This window comes from Mustela nigripes, chromosome 3, assembly GCF_022355385.1.
Source record: "Mustela nigripes isolate SB6536 chromosome 3, MUSNIG.SB6536, whole genome shotgun sequence".
NCBI classification, from domain to species: Eukaryota; Metazoa; Chordata; class Mammalia; order Carnivora; family Mustelidae; genus Mustela; species Mustela nigripes.
In genome coordinates, this window is record NC_081559.1 from 40,134,528 (window position 1) to 40,158,064 (window position 23,537).

The 23,537-nt window shown below is 51.8% G+C and overlaps 1 protein-coding gene across 1 annotated transcript in view; it reads left to right on the plus strand.

Annotated features, from left to right (window-relative positions):
* The window catches only part of INPP5D (inositol polyphosphate-5-phosphatase D), a 111,461-nt gene that overhangs the window by 81,661 nt on the left and 6,263 nt on the right, over nt 1–23,537 (plus strand). The window contains exons 14-25 of the mRNA XM_059393738.1: nt 1,941–2,037; nt 2,524–2,662; nt 4,172–4,280; nt 4,454–4,542; nt 8,157–8,238; nt 10,887–10,976; nt 13,512–13,625; nt 14,881–14,963; nt 17,522–17,609; nt 19,955–20,104; nt 21,600–21,696; nt 23,158–23,424. Coding sequence (XP_059249721.1) covers nt 1,941–2,037; nt 2,524–2,662; nt 4,172–4,280; nt 4,454–4,542; nt 8,157–8,238; nt 10,887–10,976; nt 13,512–13,625; nt 14,881–14,963; nt 17,522–17,609; nt 19,955–20,104; nt 21,600–21,696; nt 23,158–23,424 — 1,405 coding nt within the window. The remainder of the gene's footprint in view (nt 1–1,940; nt 2,038–2,523; nt 2,663–4,171; nt 4,281–4,453; nt 4,543–8,156; nt 8,239–10,886; nt 10,977–13,511; nt 13,626–14,880; nt 14,964–17,521; nt 17,610–19,954; nt 20,105–21,599; nt 21,697–23,157; nt 23,425–23,537) is intronic.

The window sequence follows — 23,537 nt, forward strand, 5'->3', positions numbered from 1 at the left end:
CTTTCCAACAGCATGGAAGGTGCTCAGACCTCCCAGTACAAGACAAAACCACCCCACAACCAGACCTCACCTCTGGCTGCTCCCCCAGCTCTCATTCTCATGACATTGTGACCGAGCTGACCATGTGTCATCTCCCCCCACCCCACGCCCCCGCACGGTGCTAGGCACTGAAGAAGTGAACTATGCAGACAGCAGCCCGCTCACATCCCATGTACCTGCTCCTCCCTTCCCCCAACCTGGGGCTGCCATCTTCCCCTCTTCTCCCTCCAAATGGCTCCCAGCCATGGTTAACATGGGACAGAGCCCAGTGAACACTGGTTGGCTCATGCTGGTGGACATCATCCCTAGAAGAGCCAAGACTTTGAGAACATACCTGTGCACCACTGAGAGCTAAATGCTCTGTGAGATTATCCCATTTACTAGAAATGCCCTGTGGGGGTGGGAGAGCAAGGACCATTGTTGGTCCCACTCACAGACAAGATGCTGGAGGCATCAGTGATGTTCCTTAACTTGTCCCAGGCCCAGTGGCCAAGTGGTGGGCAGGGATTTAAACTGAGGTCATATTGCAGGATGGAGAGAAAGCCAGAAGGTGAGGCCCCTGCCCCTGTCCCAGGACAGGGGAGCAGGACTACCCATCATTGCTAGGGGCCCCAGTCCCAAGGAGGGAGGGTGGATGACCGAATGGATGATCTTTCCTAACATTTAATCAAACATCATTTATTCAAGATTACAGTTTCAGTAGGTGTTCAATATAAAAATTATTAACCATTTTATGTTCTGTTTTTTTTGTTGTTGTTTTTTGTTTTTTGTTTTTTTAGCCTGATGTGGGGCTCGATCCCAGGACCCTGGGATCATGACCTGAGCCGAAAGCAGAGGCCTTAACCCACTGAACCACCCAGGCTCCCCTTATGTTCTGTTTTTCTAACTGAGACATAACTCGGGTGCATCTGTATGCTTAGAGCCCTCCTCTGTTTGGACCAGCCACATTTCAAGTGCCCAGTGCATATGCTCAAGCTGTTGACCAGAGCAGGCTTTCAGACTTCTATGTGTGTCAGAATGTCCTCGAGCAGGGCTTGCCAAATTTTGTCTCTAGAAGGCCAGCCAGGAAATAGTTCAGGCTCTACAGGTCGTGCAGCCTCTCTTGCAACTACTTAACTCTGTGGGCGTTGCTGTGATCCAATAAAATGTTATTGATGGGCTCCTATTTGAATTGCATACCGTTGTAATGTGTCACAAAACCTTCTTTTGATTTTTTCCCCCCAACTATTTAAAAATGTAAAAATCATCTTCACCTGGCATCGGGCCAGCGTTTGCCTACCCCTGACCTAGAGGGCTTGTTTCACCCACATTCCTGGGCCCCACCTCCAGAATTTCTGATTCGGCAGGTCCAGGGTAGGGCCTGAGAACTTGCCCTCCCAACCATTCCCAGGTGCTGCTGTGGCTGGGAATGTGTGGGGAACACACTTGGAGAACCACTAATCTAGAATAGGTTGAAACTCAGAATCTGAAAGGTGGTCTCAATGGGGATTTTGGTCCCACCAGAAGCCTGGTTAGCTGGGGGGACATTAGCCCACCCAGCCCTGGGCTCCCTTGTCTAAATCTTCCCCAGGCTTCTGGCTGCTTTTGGTGGTCCTGCCTGCTTGGCCTGTGGGGTAACTGATGAGACCCCAGGAGGGGGACAACAGGATGACTTAGACCAGCAGCCTCCATCCTTCCCCCACAGAGGACTCCCAAGGATGCAGGCCATTTACCCCATTTTCTTCTGGTCCTGGAGGAATGTCCCCCACCCCAAGTCCCTACCACTGCTGAGTCTCGCTCCAGATGAAGCTGTTGCGCTTCTCTCGATCTCCTCTGAAGGAATAACCGTGCTCCACCTTGATTTCCTGCCCCTGGCCAAAGTTGCCTTTTGTGCTCACTTCTTGCTTCCCCTCTCCCTTTAGGGAACAAGGGAGCTGTGGGGGTGTCGTTTATGTTCAACGGAACCTCCTTGGGATTTGTTAACAGCCACTTGACTTCCGGAAGTGAGAAGAAACTCAGGTAATGGAGCTCCCTGCCCGAGAGCATGTAATAGGTTCGTCTGCCCAGAGATACCTCACCTCCCCAAATGCCACAGCCACGTGCAGCCCCAGCTTTACTGGCACCTATGGCACAAGAGCCACCGCTCATGTGGGTGAATCTTGTTGGGAGGACAGGACACACGCTTTCTTATGTCATCGATCTGCTAGATGATTTCTAAACGGAAAGACCTCTTCCAGGCACCCTTACAGATGAAAGCCCCTTGGGCCTGGTCATGAAGACCTCTTTCTAGAATAACCGTGATGCCAGTTCCCTGCTGAATGGAAGCTCTGGGGGCCCCTGTCCTGTGCTCTCATTTCCACCTGAAAGTCCCTTTGCACCAGGGGCCCAGAGTTACATCTCCGCCACCCCCTCTCCCCGCCGCCGGCTCCCTTCGCCTTCCCACCATGGTGGCGAAGTAGGGAACCAGCCACCCCATGCTAGGTGGCTACTTCTTCATTGAAACAGGCGAAACCAGAACTACATGAGCATTCTCCGGTTTCTGGCTCTGGGGGACAAGAAGCTGAGCCCTTTCAACATCACTCACCGCTTCACCCACCTCTTCTGGCTCGGGGACCTGAACTACCGCGTGGAGCTGCCCACCTGGGTAAGGGGCTGCCCCCCCCAGGACAAGGGCTGCACGGGACAGAGGCTCCCTCAAGTTAGCTCGGGACATGGGGACACGGGGGCCCAAACTGAGCCGGGCCAAGGCCACTGTGCCCCCTCTGGGACCTGATGCCGCTCTGTTGTTGAGCCCCTGCCTTTATTTATTTTAAAAAAATTTTTTTTTAAATATTTTATTTATTTGTCAGAGAGAGGGAGAGAGAGCAAGCACAGGCAGACAGAATGGCAGGCAGAGGCAGAGGGAGAAGCAGGCTCCCTGTGGAGCAAGGAGCCCGATGTGGGACTCGATCCCAGGACGCTGGGATCATGACCTGAGCCGAAGGCAGCCGCTCAACCAACTGAGCCACCCAGGCGTCCCAGAGCCCCTGCCTTTAGAGTTAACCTCTGTTCACACTTGGTCCCCACATACTTGAGGAGACTGGCCCAATTTTCTGTCTTGATGGCGGGTCCCTGGGCAGCTCAGGAAAACATTGCTATTGTTAGGTGCCCAGGCATGGTCCACTGAGCAGCAGTCCGAAGGCCCATGTGACAGACATGGCCTTCCTCTCTCAGGGAGAGCAGGGGGTTCCCAGGAAGGGAGGGTGGCCAGGCCTGGGAGCAGAGCTGTGCAGTTGTACAGGTTGTACATCCCTAACTGGTGTGTAGAACCTTCACTCTGCGTCCTGTGTGGGGAGAAAAGAGGACGGCAGAAACCGAGGGGCAAGAACCCTGGGACACAGACCGGCTAAGGAATGGCCTGGGGTCAGTTGCCGATCATGGACAGTTGGGCTGGAACCCAGACCTTCTCATTCCCCTTTCTTCCTGTTTCCCCGAGCAGCCTGCCGCTCACTCCTGCTGCCTCAGCGGCTATGCAGAGACCGAGGAAGAGCTTAGGGCCATTTGTGCCCCTCCTGCCTCCCCACCACTTCCTCCCTCACTAGAGGCTCCCTGCAGTATATGGGAGAGAGCTGGACAGGGACCCCACAAATCCCAACCTTTCACGGTCTGTGGGGCTATGGTGGCTGTTCCCTCAGCAGGAGGTCTGCCAAGGGTGTTTACCAGAGCAGAGGGGAGACCGCAGGGTCCAGGGCACCGACACCTCCCTGCCGATGCCCACGGATTCAGGAGGCTGGGATTTGAGATCCTTCCCTGGCCTCACAGCAAGATGCCTCAGTTCCCACAGAGAATAATAGAAATAGCTACCTGCTCGTGGAGTGTTCATAAGAATAATACTAGAGGTCAGAGCAAAAGTAAAAGGTTCCTCTGCAAATCTAGACCAGCCAAAACTTGTACTATCAGGTACAAGTTTGATGTTTGATGACTTTTGCAGGGTTTTCCTTATAAAACAGTTGAGTGCTAAGACACCCCAGCCAGGCAGCCCTGGGACCAGGGTCTGGTGCAGCCTCTGGGGCTCTGGGTCCCAGGCGATGGGCCAGCAGGTGGTAATGGGCCTCTTGAATGTCGGCAGGGGTAGGGGGTTCTCACTGGGGGCCTGGCCGTGTCCTTGCTCCAGGAGGCGGAAACCATCGTCCAGAAGATCAAGCAGCAGCAGTATGCAGACCTCCTGTCCCACGACCAGCTACTCATGGAGAGGAAGGAGCAGAAGGTCTTCCTGCATTTTGGTAAGAACTGTGTGTCCCTCTGCTCCTGGACCCCCTCCAGCCATTGCTGTCTCCTTTTTTCCCTGAATATCCTCAGTGGAGAGGGGAAGGACTGTGCCTGAAGAAGACAGAAATGTCGCCCATGTGAAGCTTGGGGAGTCAAAGCGGAAACCAGCGTTTTGTTTGGTTTTCAGAGGAGGAAGAAATCACGTTCGCGCCCACCTACCGTTTTGAAAGACTGACTCGGGACAAGTACGCCTACACTAAGCAGAAGGCCACAGGGGTGAGTTCTCCTCATAGGACCGCCTTGGCCCTCCGTCTCTAGCCCCCTGCACATCACCCCTCTTGCGTCCGTTCCCATGAGGGTGAACAGGATGTGAAGGGCATCTTCATCCACTAGGCCACAGGAAAAAAAGAAGGGGAATTAGAGATCACGTGTCGATTTGCATCACTGAGCAAAACACTTTTTCTAAGGAGAGGGTAGGCAACCACACTTGCCCACTGCAAGACACTAGACTCTGATACAGGATTTCCCTTCTGTCCAGAGAGTCTAAGAGTCTGAGAGGATTTAAAGTATTTCTTTAACTGGGTTCTGAAGCTTTTTTTTTTTTTAAGTCCTGTGATGAAATCTATTTGCTAATCTGCCAAGTAAATCATCATTAAACAAGCTCCCTGACCACAGGACTTATCAGAGCCTTTACAGGTTTATGAGCATTATGGTTCTCCACATGGAAATTTCTGGGCCAAACTCAGTTAGTCATGGAACACTAATTATTACCTTATGAAGTTCCTTGGGTTCTAAGGAACAGTGTTTGGGGGAAAGCTGCATAAAGCTTTCATTCATTCTTGTTCAACAGGTACTTACTGTTGACCTGTGATGAGCTAGATGTTCTCCTGGGTGGTAGGAGATCAAAGATGAGCCCCAAGGAGTTTATAGAAGTAAAGAGGAGACAAACACACAGCTAACTAATCAGAGATGGAATGTGAGATCTCCAGATGCACTGAGGAGCCTAAAGAGGATATGACCATTAGGGCAAGGAAAGATTAGGAGAGTCTTCTCAAAGAGGGCCCACTTGTGGTGCTGTGAGGGACAGCTTGGCTGTCAATAAGAGGACAGGATGAAGGCTGAGGGGGGCTGATCTGTTTCCAGTTGGAAGAATTGCTGGAACAGATACGGAAGTAGGAAATTCTAGGGGACTCTCAGGAAGCCCTGAGGCTTAGAGGTGTGGAATGATGAGCTTAGGCTCCTGGAGGCCTAAGGAAATGGAAAACAGTTCAGACCGTTGCCTGAGGGCTCAGGGCAAGCAGAGAAGTGTAGGTGGAAGGGTCAGGCCCGGGTGAGGGGGTGATATCAGAACAAGGCAGGGACTAACAGAGAAAAACAGACAGAGGAGGAGAGAAGATCCAGGTCTACTGTAGAGGAAGGAGACGGAGAGACCTCCAGGGCAAGACACCTGCTTGAGGGGCGTCCACAGGCTGCTGTATGTCTATGGTCCTCTGGCACCATCTGGGCAGGTCCATGGGAATATGTGGGGACACAGAGCATGTCCAGGTTAACCCAAGTATCAGGGGACATAGAGGCTGAGCTGAGGGGAGGGAGGCCCTAGATGCCAGGGTAAGGTTTTGACCTGTTGGCTGGAAAACAGGGAAGCCACTGAAAGTTCTACTGGGGCTGGCAGCACAGCAGTGATAGGCAGAGAAGGTGGGTCTGCGTCTGTGGAGAGGGTGAGGAGGGTGCCGGGGACCCCTGAGGAGACCGTGTGCTGGGTCCTGCTGAGAAACTGGGGCCTGAGTCCGAACTGGGAACAAACAAAGCAGAAGCAAAGGAAAGCAGGATGCGTTGATAGATCGGATTGCTGTGGACAAAAGTGCCAATCAGAACATAGAGCTTGTCTTCAGACTTACTGTAGGATATTGGAGGAATACCTCAGAGGAAACATCCAGAAGGCAATTGAAAATATGAGGTGATGCTAGAGAGAGACAACAGGGCTGGGTCATAGATTTGGGAGTTGTGTGCGCCCAGAACACGGACACCCCCGGCGTAGGTGACATTGGCAGGAAGTGAGTGGAAGAGGCAAAGAAAAGGGCTGTGGGCAGATTTGGGGGCCGTCCCTGTTCAGAGGTGAGAGGAGGAGGCAGACATGACAAACGAGGCAGGCCATGAGTGCTATCGTGGGTGGTGGGCAGAACAACCAACCACGCAGCTGGGCATCACAGAAGCAGGGGGTGAGACACCGTCAGGATTAGCGGTTGCCCGTGTGGAATGTGAGTCTAGGAGAACATGTTCCCTGTGCATGAGCCCTGCACAAAGAGCTGGATATGTGGTCCAGAAGGTTGGGTGGGCTTTAAAAGAGCAGTTTGCGTAGTCTTGGGTGAAATCCAGCCCCGGGGTGGATGAGAGTGGCTCTTTACCAAGTGTGTGCAGGTGAGCCAGGAGAAGCTTTCCAGAAATACGGATGCCCAGGTCTCATCCCCCAAGGCTCTGATGCAAGAGACCCAGGGTGGGCCATGGTTTCCATATCTGCAAAGCTCCCCCCGTAATTTCCTAGGGCAGCCAGTGCTGAGAACTGCAGTGTTAAGAGAAACAGGATGGCAACAGTGTGTGCTTACCCTGGGACCCAAAATTCCACTTTGGGGGAGCCCCAGAGGCATTAGTATTTGTGTTCACCAAAAGGGAGATATGAGTATGTTTATTGCTGCTTCGTGAACAACATCCAAAAACTGGGGAGAGCCGTACTAACATCCATAGTAGACTAGATAAATGCGGTGTGTATGTCCAGTGGAATACAACCACAGCTGGATGACGAGTGAACTTCAGGGAACAACATGGGTGAAAGAAGCCAGACCTCAAACAATATATACCAAGCGAGTCTATTTGTAAGTTCAAGGTTAGACAGAATGCATCAGCAGAGGCATTAGGCATGATCATGTTCACCTCTGCAAGGTGGTAGTATGGACACAGGAACACAAGGGAACCTTTGAGGTGCGGGAAATTTTTCTCTTCCTCTGTTGGGGTTAAATGAGTATGTACAAATATCAAAACTCCTCGAGCTATATACTTAAAATGAGTACTCTTTACTATATGTAAGTTGCAACTCAAGTTTAAAAAACAAAATGGGTGATCCCAAAGTAGAGGCAATGAAATTAGAAAGAAATTCTGGAAAGAAAATTGGGAAAAAGAGAAAAGTAACTGCAGGAGATGGGAGGGGGGTAGGCTCTGTTAGAATGAGTACCTTTATATTTATAGGCAGAAGAGAAAGAGCTAGAACTTAAAGGGATAAAGGATATTGTCAGTTTGCCTTGTCTATCACGCCCAGTGAGCATCTTGCTCTCCATTGTATCCTGGAGAGGGCTTGTCATTTTTTTTTTTTTTAAGATTTTATTTATTTATTTGACAGAGATCACAAGTAGGCAGAGAAGGGGTGGGGAAGCAGGCTCCCTGCTGAGCAGAGAGCCCAATGCAAGGCTCGATCCCAGGACCCTGAGATCATGACCTGAGCTGAAGGCAGAGGCTTTAACTCACTGAGCCACCCAGGCTCCCCTGGAGAGGGCTTGTCTTAATACATATTGCTTGAGTGGTCGGATAGGTATAGGTGGATATACAGATGGGTGGATGAATGGTGGTTGGATGGATGGATGGTGGATCGGCAGGTAGGTGGGTGGGTGGGCAGACTGACCCAGGTGAAGCCCACAATGTGCATTTTCAACCCAATGTCTCGGGACTGAGGACTTAAGGCAAATGAAACAGGTTGAAGGCCACCTATGGGGCAAATCTCTAATGACCCAACAGCACATGAATTCAAGGATTACAGGGTTTACAAGTCAACCTCTTCTTACACTGATTTCTAGATACAGAGAATAACAGGCATTTACAAATCTCGTGACTTTGATTTACAGATGAAGTACAACCTGCCTTCCTGGTGTGACCGAGTCCTCTGGAAATCTTACCCACTGGTACACGTGGTGTGTCAGTCCTATGGTGAGGAGCAATTTGGGAGGTTTGGGTGCCCGGAACTAATGGGCTGCAGTCTGTCTGTCTGTAAAATGGGAGAAGTCCCAGTGACCCCAGACAGGTGACCTGGAGGTGACCATGGTCCCCACCAAGTTGAATTGATATCCATTCCTTTTTTTGTGTGCATGCCTCCTGCTGCTCAGAAGTGACCAGCACAAGAGCCCTGGGAATGCATGCACGTGTACTCTCCTAGCACCTGAGCTCTATCTCCCAGAAGTGACTTTCCAAGACAAATGTCACACCTTTAGATAGGTGGAAAGGTATCCCAAACCCCTAGCCACAGCCTTCAGGACCTACAAAGGCCCATATCCCTCCCACCATTAACCATCCCATTTCTCAGTGATGCTTTTCTTTCCCACATCCTGCAACTCCATGAGTCCTGCCAGTTCTCATCTCTGGAAGATTCCACCAGATGCTTTCTGCAGCAGGCGTTCTGCAGAGATTTAGGGGAAGGTGCTGGCTTGTACCATTACTGCCTTTTGAACCTAAACTTGGCATTCACAAAAGCTCCCCAGTGAAGGTTTTTAGGAAAACAGAGGGAGATTGCTCTGGAAGTGGCATTGAGGAGCAGGACACACCTTCCCACTCTGGACCCACCTAGGAGGGAGGGAGCAGAAAATCAGCCCTCCCTTAAGAGGTTGCAATGTCTTCCAGGAAGACTGGGTATAGAACATGAAGGCAAAGCTGAAAATGTAGGGAATTTTGCCAGTGATATTTCCCTGAATGCTAGAGGATGCAGTGGAAGGGTTTAATAGGTTGGGGGTGAGCAAGAAATTTGGGAAAGACGGGGAATGAATGTCCAAAGCTCAGGAAGTGGGGTAAACTAGGAGCTTGGGTCTTAATGGTGATTGGCACAAATAGGATGTATCAGTTACCTATGGCTGCATAACAAATAATCCTGAAACTTGACATCTTACAGTTCTCTGGGTCGAACTTGGGTCTGTTCATCTCCGTTCTGCTTGTTGTTAACTGGGGACACTCAGGCCAGGAGCCTCCACCCCTGCCCCCCAAGATGAGGGGCTGGCCGGCTGGTTGGTTGGCTGGCTGTCAGCAGGGGTGATGGTGGTAACTTGACGTGTTGTTCATCATCCAGCAAACTAGTCCAGGCTTCTTCTGGGTCCCAGGGATCCCACATCTGCAAGTCCCAGATGTGGAAGAGCTTCTTGAGTCTCTGCTTGCCTCACATTTGCTAATGTCCTGTTGGCCAAAGGAAGTCACATAGCTAGGCCCAGACTCACTGTGGGAGGCGTCGTACAAGCTGTGGTTACAGAGGTTACATCAAGGTCCCTGTTGCCCTCCTAGTTTTTAAGGCACAGGCACCATAGTGCTAGTGCTTTATGTTTGACATAAAATGTGGTTAAGGACATTCTTAAAACCCTGCTTGTCCACCTGTTTACTTCTCCCCGGAACTCCCCCCTTCCATCGCCACATCGCTCTCAGTGGACTCCCTCCACCCCAACCCTCTCCTGTTTCAGTCACCACTGGACCCTCCCTGACTTCTTCCTGCCCACATCCAAACGTGACTTAGGTTGGTGCCTCTCCTACCTTTTGCCCTCCTGTCTCCAAGAAGGGATGTCCTCCCCCCTCCTCTCCCGGCTAACCTTGTTTTAACCTCTGGAGTGAGGGCCCTCTACTCCAGCCCCAGCTCCTCCCCCAGGACCGCCACTTTTCTCCTTCTTCTTGCTCTCTTTTATTCTGACTCGATGTTTCAGTTGTCTCTCTGATGGTCATGAGCCAGTGAGCATTTTTTCCCATGTTTCTTAGCCATCTGTGTTCCTTTTAGAATTTTCTGCCTATCTCCTTTGGTCGGTTGAAGGCTAGGATGTTGTTTATCTTTTTCTTGCTGATCAATAGGAGGTTTATAGAAAATGATCTCAATTGTCTTACTGCCTTCTTGGTCTCCTCTGCTATTTCTCTTTGGCCCTTACTGGTCAGTGTGGCCTGGCCTTGCATCCCGTGTGCCTCCCTTGGGGAGCCCAGACATCCTTGTGGCAGACATCCTTTCTGCTTCCATCTAACATCGTGACTCCAAACACAGAGAAATCTCCAGCCCTGAGTACCCAGCCAGATGTCTTCACATGGCTCTGTTATAAGCACATGGCTCCATCATAAGCTCTATTATAAGAACTCAGTATCTCTAGAACGTTCTTTCCCATACATCCTCCAAATATGCCCTGCTACCTTCTCTCCAAGCCCCATGGTCCTTAAAAGAGATGTCTACACTCCATGTCTACCCTTTCTCGCCTTCTACTCTCTCCCAGTCCTAGGAGGCATTGTGGTGACCTATATTTCCATCCTGCTTTGGGCCATGAGCTTATCAGTACAACAAAGTGCCAAGACCAGAAAAGTGTCCACAGTTCACATCCCATGATCTATTTGAAAACCCGTGTGTCTCTAGGAAAAACTAGCTCAGGCACATTTTTGCTGTGGAGGAAAGAGTGCCACACACTGAGACTTTTAAGCGGGGTTGTGGAAGGTCAGGGGAACATGCAAAACCGTGAAACTTCTGGAAGTTTCCATCAATAGAGGTTGATTTCTGCCGTGAGTTTGCCATCCGTGGTTTGACCAGAAGGGTTTCTCCTTCCCTGCTTAGAAATGCCTTCCCTCCCCTGCAGGTAGCACCAGTGACATCATGACCAGTGACCACAGCCCTGTTTTCGCCACTTTTGAGGCAGGAGTCACCTCCCAGTTTGTCTCCAAGAATGGTAAGTGGCAGGCAGCATCCGTCCCTTGGTTCTCCATGAAGACAGGAGGCCTTGGGCTCCCGCCTTCTTGTTGCAGCAGGCCATTGTCTCTCATAGACGGAGGCTTATCATTCCAGGCACGACCACGCTCCATCCAGGGGCCCTCCTCGCCTCTGAGTCCTATCACGATTTTGGAGCAGAGCGTGTTCTTGGGCTCTTTGGCAAATATGTCAGCCTTTAAGCCTCGGTTTTAATTCAGTCTTTAAAATGGAGTAAATGAGTGTTTGTCCAGGGTGTGGCGTGTCTGCCCCCAAAGGCAGTTCTGGGTGGGACATGGGTGAACCTTTATCAGTAATGCATTTATTGGTAGTACGGGTGTTTCACATTTGTCTCTTCTGTGTAAGGCGAGCAGGGCTGGTTTTCCACTTAGTCTTGTGATGTACTTTCTTATTTAAATATGTTTACTTAAGTTCAAAAAGTCTATTTAAAGAAAATATTAAGTCAGTATTAGTGTGGGTGTGTGGTAGGTGGAGATGGTAAACATTGTAAGGATGGGATGTGGTGACTGAGTCTGGGAAATGCTGGAGTAAATAATACTGAGATTTGTAGGTATGTTTTCAAATAACTTAGCTCAGCCCTGCTCACCGGGCCCTGCTCGTCCCAGCAAGGGCCTGGTGTTCTCTGTGGCATGCCTAGCCTCCATCTAGGTGACTGGGGAGCCATGTTGTCACCTCCTCTGATCATCTCCCATTTCTGTGCTCAGCAGATAGCCCAGGCTAATTGAGGAAGGTTGAGGGGCAGTCGTGGGGGGGCAGTGGAGGCAGGAAAAGCCTGTATTGCTGTTTCTTTCATGCCCTGAGGGATAGAGGGGAGGCTAGAATACTGTCTTCTAGCACACTCTTCCCCATGCTGTTGGGTCTAATGTCTGCTCTGGCAGTGTGACCTCTCCTTTCCACATAACCCCTAGTCCACCACCTGGTGCTAGCTCTGGGCACTGTCTTTCTAGAACCTTCCATCTCTCCCTGGGCTCCCACCCATCTCCCCTTTCTCTGAGCTCCTGCAGCATGAATGGGGTGGCTCATGTCATCACACCCTCAGTGAGGACCTTCAGCACATCAGGCTTGCCCACCCTCCACTGGGACTCAGCGCCAGACGGTGCTCACAAACACCCATTACCTGGATCGGGCGTTGGTTGAACATCGTCCTAAGCGGAACCCGGCCTAGGTGCTGTGGGATTTAAGGAAATGGAGGAAAGCTGAGTGAAATAAGCCAGACAGAAAACATACCATAGGGCGCCTGGGTGGCTCAGTGGGTTAAGCCGCTGCCTTTGGCTCAGGTCATGATCTCAGGGTCCTGGGATCGAGTCCCGCATCTGGCTTTCTGCTCAGCAGGGAACCTGCTTCCTCCTCTCTCTCTCTCTCTCTGCCTGCCTCTCTGCCTACTTGTGATCTCTCTCTGTCAAATAAATAAATAAAATCTTTAAAAAAAAAAAAAAGAAAGAAAACATACCATAGCTGTATGGTATATCACTTACATGGGGAATCTTGGAAAAACTACCAATTTCATAGAAACAGAAGAGAATGGCGGTTTCCAAGGGCTGAGGGGGGCCTGAAATGGGGAGATGTAGGTCAAAGGGTACAGACTTTCAGTTCTAAGATGAATCAGTTCTGGGGAGCTAATAGTCCACATGATGACCCTGGGTAATAATAATAGTAATACAATATCATACACTTGAGATTTGCTAAAGGCAGATCTTAAGCATTCTCACCACACCAAAAAAAAAAAAAAAAAAAAAGGCAAAAAAACCCCCAGTTAATTATGTGGGTGACGGATGTGTTAATTATCTTGATCTTGGTAAGCATTTCACAGTGTACATGTGTGTCAAATCATCACGTTGTACACTTTAAATATGTACAATTACATTTGCCAGCTCCTCCTCAATAAAGCTGGGGAAAAGGAGAAGAAAGGAAAGAAGGAAAGGCTGGGTGGGAGAGGGGACGGGAACGTCTGTCTTGGCGGTCGCGTGGCTCGAAGTTTACCTGGAAGGCCAGAACTTGCTCAAGGCCAGCCTGAGCACGCTCGCCAATGCATCCTGTCAGCGAATGCCACGACGGGCCAGACACAAGGGTGGGAACGGGGGTAAGTGAGCAGAGGAGGGAAGTCGGCCTGAGGAAGGAAGAGCCGGTATTCCTTGCTACCTGAACTTAGAAACGAGACAGATTTAGGTATCTAGGCACTGAGCCTTTTTACAAGTTCTCTCAGGCAGAACAAATGGGCACACTGAGGCACAGAGGTTAAGGGCATTGCCAGGGCCCCTGCTGTTCAGCGGCAAAGCTGAGAGTCGGGCTCCTGGCTCCCTGAACACTCTCCCCACCCAGCTTTCCACGGCCTGGACGTTCCCATCATCGGGGATGCTCAGGGTGGGTAGTGGGATTCAGGGAGAACCTCGCCTTCACCCAGACCTCGCCTTCCCCGGAGCCTGGTGTTGAGGGCTGATTGGAAATGCTCCATGTCTGGACACATCGTGGAGCCAAATCCCTCTGTCACCCACTCCAGGCCCCGGCACTGTCGACAGCCAAGGGCAGATTGAGTTTCTCAGGTGCTTTGCCACGCTGAAGACCAAGTCCCAGACCAAATTCTACCTGGAGTTCCACTCGAGCTGCTTAGAGAGTAAGTGGGCCTTGAGCTGCCGTTGGCCGGGCAGACAGGACTCTTGTAAGTGCCTTTTCATCGACAGTGCATTGCACCACGTATCTCTCTCTGGGAAGGATTTACAGATGGGCTTGTGGGGGGCCTGGGGGAGAGTGCTCAGGGGTTCAGTTACTAGGGGGCATCCCCCTTGGCCCATGATGCTGCCCTTGCAGCCTCAGAGACAAGGACAGCCACTGTCGTGTGGACCTGTCTAGGTGACTGAGCCACTGGATCCTCTCCTTGCCTCTCAGGACAGAGTGTAACCCATTTGGGGGTCCCCTCGCCACAACTGGGGCTCTGACCCAACCAGAGGATCCTGGGCGAAGGTCCAGAGCGTGAGGAGGCCAGTGGGGGGCCGGTTCTTGCCCTGGGGTCCTCTGCTCTTTCCTGCGGGACAGGGCAGCTTTCTCAGCTTGTCTGGGGTGTCCCCAAACGAGCTCAAGATGGACAGCCTCCTCCCAGCCAGCAGCAGTTAGCACAAACTGTGTTTAGCAAACACCCTTTCTGGGTGACATTTGTAGGCATATTGTCTAAAGCTGTTCCATGGCGAGATCTGTGTGGTTTCCAGCTCCCTTTGCTGAGATGGTCTGGAGGTGGGGGTGCAGGGCCAAATCAATGCCACCCAAGGAGGTATTTTGTGATGGGATAACGACTCCTTCCAGAAATCCAGATGGATTACCCCCTCCCCTCCCCTGGCTCCTCCCACCCAGCCCGGGCTCAGTCTTGGCGACAGACCCACCTTTTCCATGAAGTTTCTAGGGCCCGGGTCACCAAGCAGGGGCAAGGCACTTCCAAAAATGATGGATTTTCATGCGGGTGTTTTTAATAAACTATCAAGACATTTGCATACATTTCTATGGAAACAGCATATTAGGAAGCTCAAATTAGCATTTCAAAAGGCTGCTATCTTGAGTGGCGTGGGACGAGCTGTCATGTTTCCTAATCTCTGCCTGTGATGTGATGATTTCTTTGTTGCCTGGTTTGTTGCAAAAAAAAGAGCTGAAAAGGAGGGGAATCTCTTAGATTTTCCTAAAAATAATTCAACCATATTGGCAAATGACCATCCCCTGCACCAAAACAGAGTCCCCCGCAAGCCTGACTCCCAAACAGGAGTGGCCCCTACAGATAGAAGAGTGAGACTATCTCCACTGGTCTGGGTGGGGCGACCCCAGGAGGCTTTTCTGTCTGGCTCTTGTTCTGTTTTCTGAAAACCAGCCCTTTTGTCCTCTGACAGGTTTCGTCAAGAGTCAGGAAGGAGAAAATGAAGAAGGAAGTGAAGGGGAGTTGGTGGTGAAGTTTGGCGAGACCCTTCCAAAGGTAAATCAAGAACAGGATGTAGCCAGGCAGAGCTTGGCCCCATGGGCCCCAATATTCCTAAATGGATTTCGGTTCCCATAATGGATCACGGAAGAGATCTAGAGATGGGCTTGTCCGACCATGTGACTTTTCAAAGAAGGAAACTGAGGCAGATCCCAGAGAGGCGGTTCACCATCACACAGCTGCAGTGACAGACACAGGCCCTGGGCTCTGGGACCCTGACCCCTCCCCCCCTTGCAGTGTCCTTTTACCTGCTCAGCCCCAGCTAGGAGGATCAAGTGAAGGGGCAGAGGGGGGAGTCCACTGGCTCCTATCCAAACACTGGACTTAGAACTTGACGTGTCCATGACCCCATGAGGGTAGGGGGTGGAATCGAAAACGCAAAGACAGACCTTAGTGGGAACACATTCATCTTTCTTGCTGAAAAGAAAAAATGGTTTCCCCCCTGGGATCCCAAACAGCTTTTGTGATGTTGAATTGATGGTGGGCCTCCCTGAGTGTTTGTGCTAGGTGCACAGTGGAGTAGGACCTTGTTTCTCAATCACACAGCGAGGAAAGGGTACATAGACGAAAGGACATGGCCAGGCAGATCTGTCACGTATCCAGGGGTCCCAGGGGCTCTCCTGGAAGGTTCCCTTAGAGGGGAACTCCAAGGGAAGCTTTAAAAATGGCCTTAAACAGGTAGAAGGACCCATCTTCTCCTAAGTATGGAGTGGGACATGGGCAGTTTTGGGGGCTGGGCTACCCACAGTAGCACTGTTGATTGGAACCCAGGCTTGGGTCATGAGAAGGCAGATACCCACATCGCAGAGTCTCCTAATGTGGGAGCACTTCTAATTCAGGTCTTCCACAAGGCCAGGGCCTAGGTCAGAAGTCCCCATCCTTGGGCTGTTTTTAGGTTACCTGCAACCTGGCGGCTTTGGGCTCTAAGGTGACATCCCGCCTCACCCACCCACTTAACCCTTCTGTTCCTCCTCTCTCGGCAGCCCCACGCAGCAACCAAATGGCTTATTTGCTCCTTGGGTCAACTTGGGAAAGACGGCAGCCTCCCCGTCCACATTGCGCATGTATCCCGGTCTGGTTCAGGGGACTCTAAGGAACCTCTGACCCACAGCCTCACCGCTGCCTACACCTGCTACTCCTCTTGCCTCTGTCCCTCTTCTCCACCCCGGTGCTTTCTCCCAGGGGGTCTCCATCCCGCCTGCCTTCTTGCTGAGGCATCCCGAACCCTGATGGATCTTTCTAGAATGCCCGTCTGATCCTGGCATCCCCCTCTTTATCTGGTCAACTCCCAGATGTTAACATGAAACAAGCCCAGGCTCCTCAGCATCCAGGCCCCCTCCTCACTCCTGCTTCATGTGCTGCGAGGTCTTCACCTGCTCCTGCTCCCGCTCCCTAATCCTCCACGGGTCCGTCTCCTGATGGCGTCCTCTCTGTGCCCTCTCTAATCCCACCAAGGCTCCCTTCCCTCTACCCTCACCCCCACTATGGTAACCGCGTCCCTCACAGACCTTCTCTGGTCAGATATCCGCCAGCCTGCTCCTGCTGCTGCCTGAGAGGGCAGCCTTTCCTGCCTCTGCAGCGTCCAGCCTGGGTCTAACTTTGAGCCAGCCATTACTACAAGTCAGTGAACTGAGCGTTTGCTGTGGCTCAGGAACTTGAGAGTGCCCGCAAGCGCCCACGGCGATTTCCAGCCATTTGTTCTAGAACTTTTGGAATGGAGATAGAGTCTGTCCGGTCTGGCAACAGGGCACCCAGAGGCTGGCACAAGGGGTCTCTCAGCATCTGGATGGGAAGGAAGGGCCAGCCTGGGGCAGCGTATGGCCTCTTCATCAGGCTCCTCAGCACCCCTGTCAGTGAGAGAACCAGCCTTAGGGGATAGTGCACACATGAAGCTCCTCTCTGTGCTTGCACAGGTGTGACCCTACACTGCTGAGGTTCGGGTTCTCCCCTGTGCAAAAACCTGACACAAACGTGCCCTGAGCCAGACCGGCAAGGCAACTGGGAGCTAGCCGTCCCTCGCTGCCACAGGAGGAGGGGGCAGGGTTGGAACCCAGGATCTGTGCCTGTCATTTGCTGAGCCACCCTCCAGCAGCCTGCAGGACACCCCAGGGGCTCCCCTGCAGTCCAGATGGAGGGCAGGCCTTGTGTACAGCCTACAGTGCCACCTAGGGTGGGGAGTGGGGTGCATTTGGACCCACTTCCTGGTCCCATTACCTCTTTCTTGTTAGCCTGGCCCCCGCCCCCATGATGCTGGGGTATGCAAGGGAGGGGAAAGGAGGAGAGGGAAGTAGTGGGGTGGGGCACACTTGGGGTCCAGTTCTCTCCTAGAGTGCAGTATGATTGGAGGGAGACAGGGAAGAAGTGAACCCTGCATCCTGGGGAGGGTGGATGTGGTTCCTTCCTACTATCTTGGACATGGAAAGCAGAAATTCAAATTTGATTACTAAGCACACCTGCAGTCCTGTTTGCTCAGGCGCGCCCCTCATCTGGGCTGGCAGCCTCTCCCTTCCCGTCCCCCAGCGGGCAGCTCTAACCCTGTGGCCTTCCCTGTGCAGCTGAAGCCCATCATCTCTGACCCCGAGTACCTGCTGGACCAGCATATCCTGATTAGCATTAAGTCTTCCGACAGCGACGAATCCTACGGTAAGGGTCCCCAGACAGGCGCTGCCAGCTCTGCACCTGCTCTCAGCCGGTGGCCTGTGATGTAGGGGGACGGTGACCTCTCCATCACGGAAATCCCACCATCCTGCTCTCGTGCCTTTCCTCTCCCACTGCCAGAGGGACAGATACTAGTCAGTCACCCTTCCTGCCCCGCAGGCTTCTGGGAGGAAGAGCCAGCAGCCACGACACCTCTTGTTTATTCGGTCTTTCCTGTGTCAGATTTGTGGCCAGGTGCGGATTATTTAAGGATTATTTGATCCTGACAAGGTCTTGTAAAGCAGATACTAGTCTCCCAATCAGTAGGGTAAACTGAGGCTCGTAGAGGTTAAGGGACTTGCTCAAGGCCACAGGAGTAAAAGTAATTGGCTGGCCCTAGTTTGAACCCAGGTCTGTCTGGCATTGCTCAGGGCCCCTCCTGGGCAGACACCAGTCATCCTACTAAAGAGACATCATCTTCTGTGACATTGTCTTCAGCCGGTCCCTGGCTCCAGCCCAGTGTCAGGTTTACCCTGGAACGTAATACATTCAGTGTGACTAGAACACAAGGGTGAGAGGAGCAGGTGGCCAGAGAGTGGCTGGAGGCAGGTGCCAGGTGGAGCAGCTCCTTGCATAAGGCAGGCAAGAATGTGAATCTGGGTCTGGGGAGGGTGGAAGAATTTGAAGGTGCTTAATGCTGATTCAGGGAAGCCAGGACATGGGAAGAGGCTGTAGACACAAAAGGTGCCGTGTGTGTTGGCTACCCACTGTTCAGGCTCTGCCAAAAGCCATACAGGGATAAAAGGGATACAAGTACAGTTGCTACACTCATTGCACAGGTGAGGAAATGAAGTGACTTGGCCAAGGTCATATGGCCACTGAGGTGGCCTTGGACTGAACCCAGGCAACCCAGCTCCAGAATCCTGCCCTTCACCCTCTCCTGGTCAGCACCGGGAACAGGGTCTCTGAGCCTGGGCAGGGGAGGCGGGGGGGCAGAACCTAGGAATTGCATTGGCCTTGGCTGGGGAGAGTCTGTCTGTTGTGCCCAGGCAGAAGGGATCTGTGTGGAGTCAAGGTGTTTAAAGCTTTGGTGGCAGGCCACAGGCACACAGGAAGGATGGTTCCGTTTTCTTGTTCAAAAACTCTCTTCTCCCTGTTTTTTTTACCCCAGTGTTCATATAAACAGCATATCCTAATAATAACAGAAAAAAGGTCAACCCACGGTGTCATCCCCTACTTACAGCCACCATTTTTATTTTGGTCTAATACTTCCTCATACAAAGGCATACATAGATTTCTATATTTATAACCATCTTAGGGATTCCGTTTTCTATTCTGCTTCCCTCACCCAGTGAGAGACAGGTTGGGTGAGACACATTTTCAGGATCTTCCTCCCACACAGCCTCCATGATGGCGGCATTTAATGGCTTCCTAATATTCCTAACAGCTTCCTTCTGGCTGTTTCTGTTCGTGTTATCACTAAAGCTGAGATGGATCTTTGTGAGCATTTGTTATCCCCCTTCAGCTACAGCTTTAGTTCTTTTGGAGCGTTTTTTGAGGATAAGTTCCCATGTGTGCTGGGTCAAAGGGTATAGAGAGACTGGTGATTCTTGACACTCGGTATCCAACCTATTGCCGTAAAGGCTGTGTCCTGCCGTGGTGTCCTTGCCATGTCCAAGTGGTTAGGGGTCCCCAGATCCTTGCTGGCACTGGGTATCTTCCTTCCTTCCACTTTTTGCTTATTTCCTATCCGTGAGAGAGTCCCTGAGTGCTGCCTTCATTTGCATTTTGGATGGCTGGGAAGACTGAATTCATTTCCATGTATTGAAATCAACCTAGAATTGTTTTTGTGTGAAATGCCTACTTGGGATACGTGCCCAGTTATCTGCTGGGATTTGATTTTGAGACGTTCCTCGTGGGCTTCAGGTAAAACACCCTCTTTGTGAAGCCGTCAGTCTCTCCCATTTTCCTTTTTTCCTCTGTGCAGAAGTTTTAAGCTTTTGTATCTTCTTATCTGTCGGTCTGTTTTGCCATTTCTTACATTGCTTCAAACCCTGGGAAGTTATCGTTCCCTTCCCGCAATCAGATTAGTAGTTAAGTCTGCTTTTCTGCTGGATTTTCTATGATTAATTTTTTTTTTCTTTACATCAACTAATCCACATGTAGTTCATTTCACTGTAAGGTTTGAAATGTTTTCCCAAGTTGTTCCAAGAGGTTAATTCGATAATCCCTGCCTTGGACATTGTTTCAAAGGATCATCTTGGGGTGAGGGAGTTAAATTTATAGGCTGAATGCAGGTTCTCTTGTGAAAAGGCAGCCTCTTGATGTGACCCTTGTGCCCACCTCCCCAGGCGAGGGCTGCATCGCTCTACGGTTAGAGGCCACGGAAACTCAGCTCCCCATCTACACACCCCTCACCCACCATGGAGAGATGACGGGCCACTTCCGGGGGGAGATTAAGCTGCAGACCTCCCAAGGCAAGATGAGGGAGAAGCTGTATGGTAAGTAGGCACGACCACCCCCCAGCTCCCTCTTCAGTGCTGCTGGGGTGAAATGAGTTGTCTCTCAGCCCAGCCATTGACTGTTCTCTCTGCTGTGGCCTCAAAGCAGAAATCTACCATCAGAAGGGCTATGAGAGGCGATCTGGCCCAATTCTGGGTTGATTCCAGAATTTCCCTGTAGAACCACACTGCCGCCCCACAATCTGCCCATCATCCTTCCTGGACCCCAGTTACCTTCCATCTGTTAGGATATGAAGTTTGTGAATATTCCAGGCGCTCTCTCTTGTCTTTGATTAAGCTCTTAGGCCTTGTCGTTCCCTGTTAGCGCCTCCACCGGAGGACTAAGATGACACGGAAAACCTGCCCGATCCCAAATAGCTCTTTTTAGGCTATAGGCAAAGGCGCTGGCTACAGCTGAGATTGAGAATTTCCAGAATATCCTGTGTGGCCCCTGTTCTTCTTCATGCCCATGTGCTGTGCAGCTCACACACATGTACATACTTGTACACACCCTGCCCTCATGGTGTTTCCCAGGGCTCCTGGGCCTTCTAGGCTGTTTCACACATCAAACACACCAACCAGCCCCCCAGCACCTCTTCTGACTTGACCTCAAATCTGTGTGTCCCGCAAAATGACACCTGCTTCCATCTGCTAGCCATTGGGAGGAGGTGTCCATCGTGGCTCTCAGAAATGACACCGGTGCAGCCACACTCGGGAATAAATACTCATTGGAGATGTTTCCTTACCCCCCGTGAAATCCCAGCCTTGGGGAAGTCAGCTCCTGTCTGTCCCCAGGGGAGACCCTGCTGATTCCCAGTAGGCAGGTGTAGATGCCTCATCTGTCAGATAAGAACCACTGCGGATCCTCTGGAGAATCTTAAAACGGAGACCCTACTAATAGGGAACATGAGGAAGTGTTTAGACTCAAATTTAATTTTCTGAGCATCCTGCCTAAAATTTTAAGACTCGGAAATGAACATGCTGTCTGCAGTTGTATCTGTGAATTAAAACCTCTCTGCTTGAGGGGTGCCTTGGGGGGCACAGTTGGTTAAGCATCTGACCCTTGGTTGCAGCTTAGGTCACGAACTCAGGGTTGTTATTAGATCAAGCCTCGCGTCGGGCTTCATGTTCTGTGAGGAGTCTGCTCCAGATTCCTTGCCCTCCCTTCAAACTGGATGGGCTTTGGTATCAAATGCTCTGCCAGAGCCCCTGCTTCTCTTGGTTTTATTCCACCAAGAAATATTTGCCTATCCCTTGTGACACCAACAAGCTGAAAATGTCCCATTAAATGATAACTCTGGGTCACACATGCCAGCTCTCCTCCCTCTGCAACCATGGCAGGCATAACAAGCCAATCACCGAATGAGTGTGAGGCCTCAGGATCTTGCTTAGCCCACCCCACTGCCAGCCGTTAGTCACTGTCCAGCTTCGGCTGCCATCCTGCCCAAACTAGGAACCAGGCTTCACGGGCTCTTTCCTGGTTCTTTCTTTGCAGACTTTGTGAAGACTGAGCGAGATGAATCCAGTGGGCCAAAGTCTCTGAAGAGCCTCACCAGCCACGACCCCATGAAGCAGTGGGAATCTGCCAACAGGTAGAGCAGGGGGATCGGCCAGGGTTTCCCTGCAAACTAGCATGGTTTTGTGGGCCCAGGACCCAGGAGAGGGTGAATGGAGTGCAGAGAAACCAAGGACGCAGAGGGAACGGAAGCTCGGGCCCCGGACGCCCAGCTCCAGGGATGCGGGTGTGCCTCTATGAGACCTGGGAGATGCTTCCATGTCAGAAAGGAGTTCAGGGGGCGCCCACATGGTGTGGCTCAGTCAGTTGAGCGTCTGACCCTTGATTGCAGCTCAGGTCATGATCCTTAGGACAGATGGAGCCCTACGTTGCTCTGCGCTGGGCGTGGCGTCTGCTTAAGATCCTCTCTCTTCCTCTGCCCCTCCCCTGCTCTCACTGTCTCTTTAAAAAAAAAAAAAAAGAACAGTTCATTGACATTGGCTGAGCCCTTGGTGTGTGTCAGATTCTGGAGAAACCGAGGCAAAGTTGGTGCAGCCCTGACTTAGGCACCCTCAGCCTAGCAGGAAGACACTGAGGGAGGGAATGGCTGAAGGGAGGGAATGGCTCCTGTGTCTCCTGGGGACCAGAGACCGCAGCAGGCATGGCTCTGTGGTCAAGGAGCCCCATCCTGTTACAATGAAAAAAACCATTGAGGAAGATGCACCCAAGTTGCTCTTGACAGAGCCTCACTGGAAATAATGCAGACATTAAAGTCTCTATGCCTAGGGGACAGCAGTCCCCAACAGCAGGGTCACCTCGGCTCACCGATGTGGTCCCATGCCCTAGAATCAAGCCAGATGGCAGGGTCACGGACTCCATGGCAATTTGCCTACTGAGGGGGAACCAGGGGCAACTGGTGCCAGTTGGACGAAGCAAAATCCCTAACACTGGTGTAGAGCCCAACTTCATCCCCTCCTTTGGGTCCCCAGACCACCTGTCCCGCCAGCCCTCTCCCTCATGCCTGCCCTACCCCTTGCACCCGAAATCCTGTCACCTCCGCCATGGTCAGGCCATCCCCTCCACGGTGTTAGGCTGAACCACCCCCTCCCACATTTGAGGTTCAAGCCTTGACTTATGTGACCTCTCACTCACCTCTCCAAATACCTGCATGGCCTTCTCCATTCTGATGCTCACACAGATGTGCAAGCTGACAGCCCAGATGGAGCCCTTCATTTACCCCCCAGCCCTGCCCTGCCCTCTCCACTTCCACTCAGCCTGGCCTCGCCAACCTCTATCCATCAAGCATCCCATGAGAACAGAGACCAGGCCTGCCTTGGTAACAACGCCCATATTCCCTTCCAGCCTGAGGCCTGCTGCTTACTAGACACTCAGTAACTATTCTGTTGTATGAATCAATCAGTCCATTGTCCAAAAAGTGAAGGAGTAGCAGAGGGCCTGGGGTGCCCCAAGGGACCGCAGAGGACACTGTCCTCATGGTGCTGACCTAGAGGAGAGAAGGGATCTTCGGGGTGTGACTTCGGGTGTCTCTCCCCACCAGGGTCCCTTCAAGCGGTAGCTCCAGCATCACTGAAATCATCAACCCCAACTACATTGGGGTGGTTCCCTTTGGGCACATGAAGCAGTCCCTGTCCCCTGACCAGCAGCCCACAGCCTGGAGCTATGACCAGCCGCTCAAGGACTCTTCCCTGGGGCCCGGGAGGGGAGACAGCCCCCCAACGCCACCCTCCCAGCCACCCGTATCCCCAAAGAAGTTTTCGTCCTCGACAGCAACGCGGGTCCCTTGCCCCAGGACACAGGAGTCAAGGTAAGTGTCCTCTTCATCAAGCCCTCTCCCTTCTCTGGGTTTTCACCACTGGGGAACCGGACTCTAGACTAGAAGCTGCATGAGGGTAGTAGGATTGTGTGTTCACTGTGACC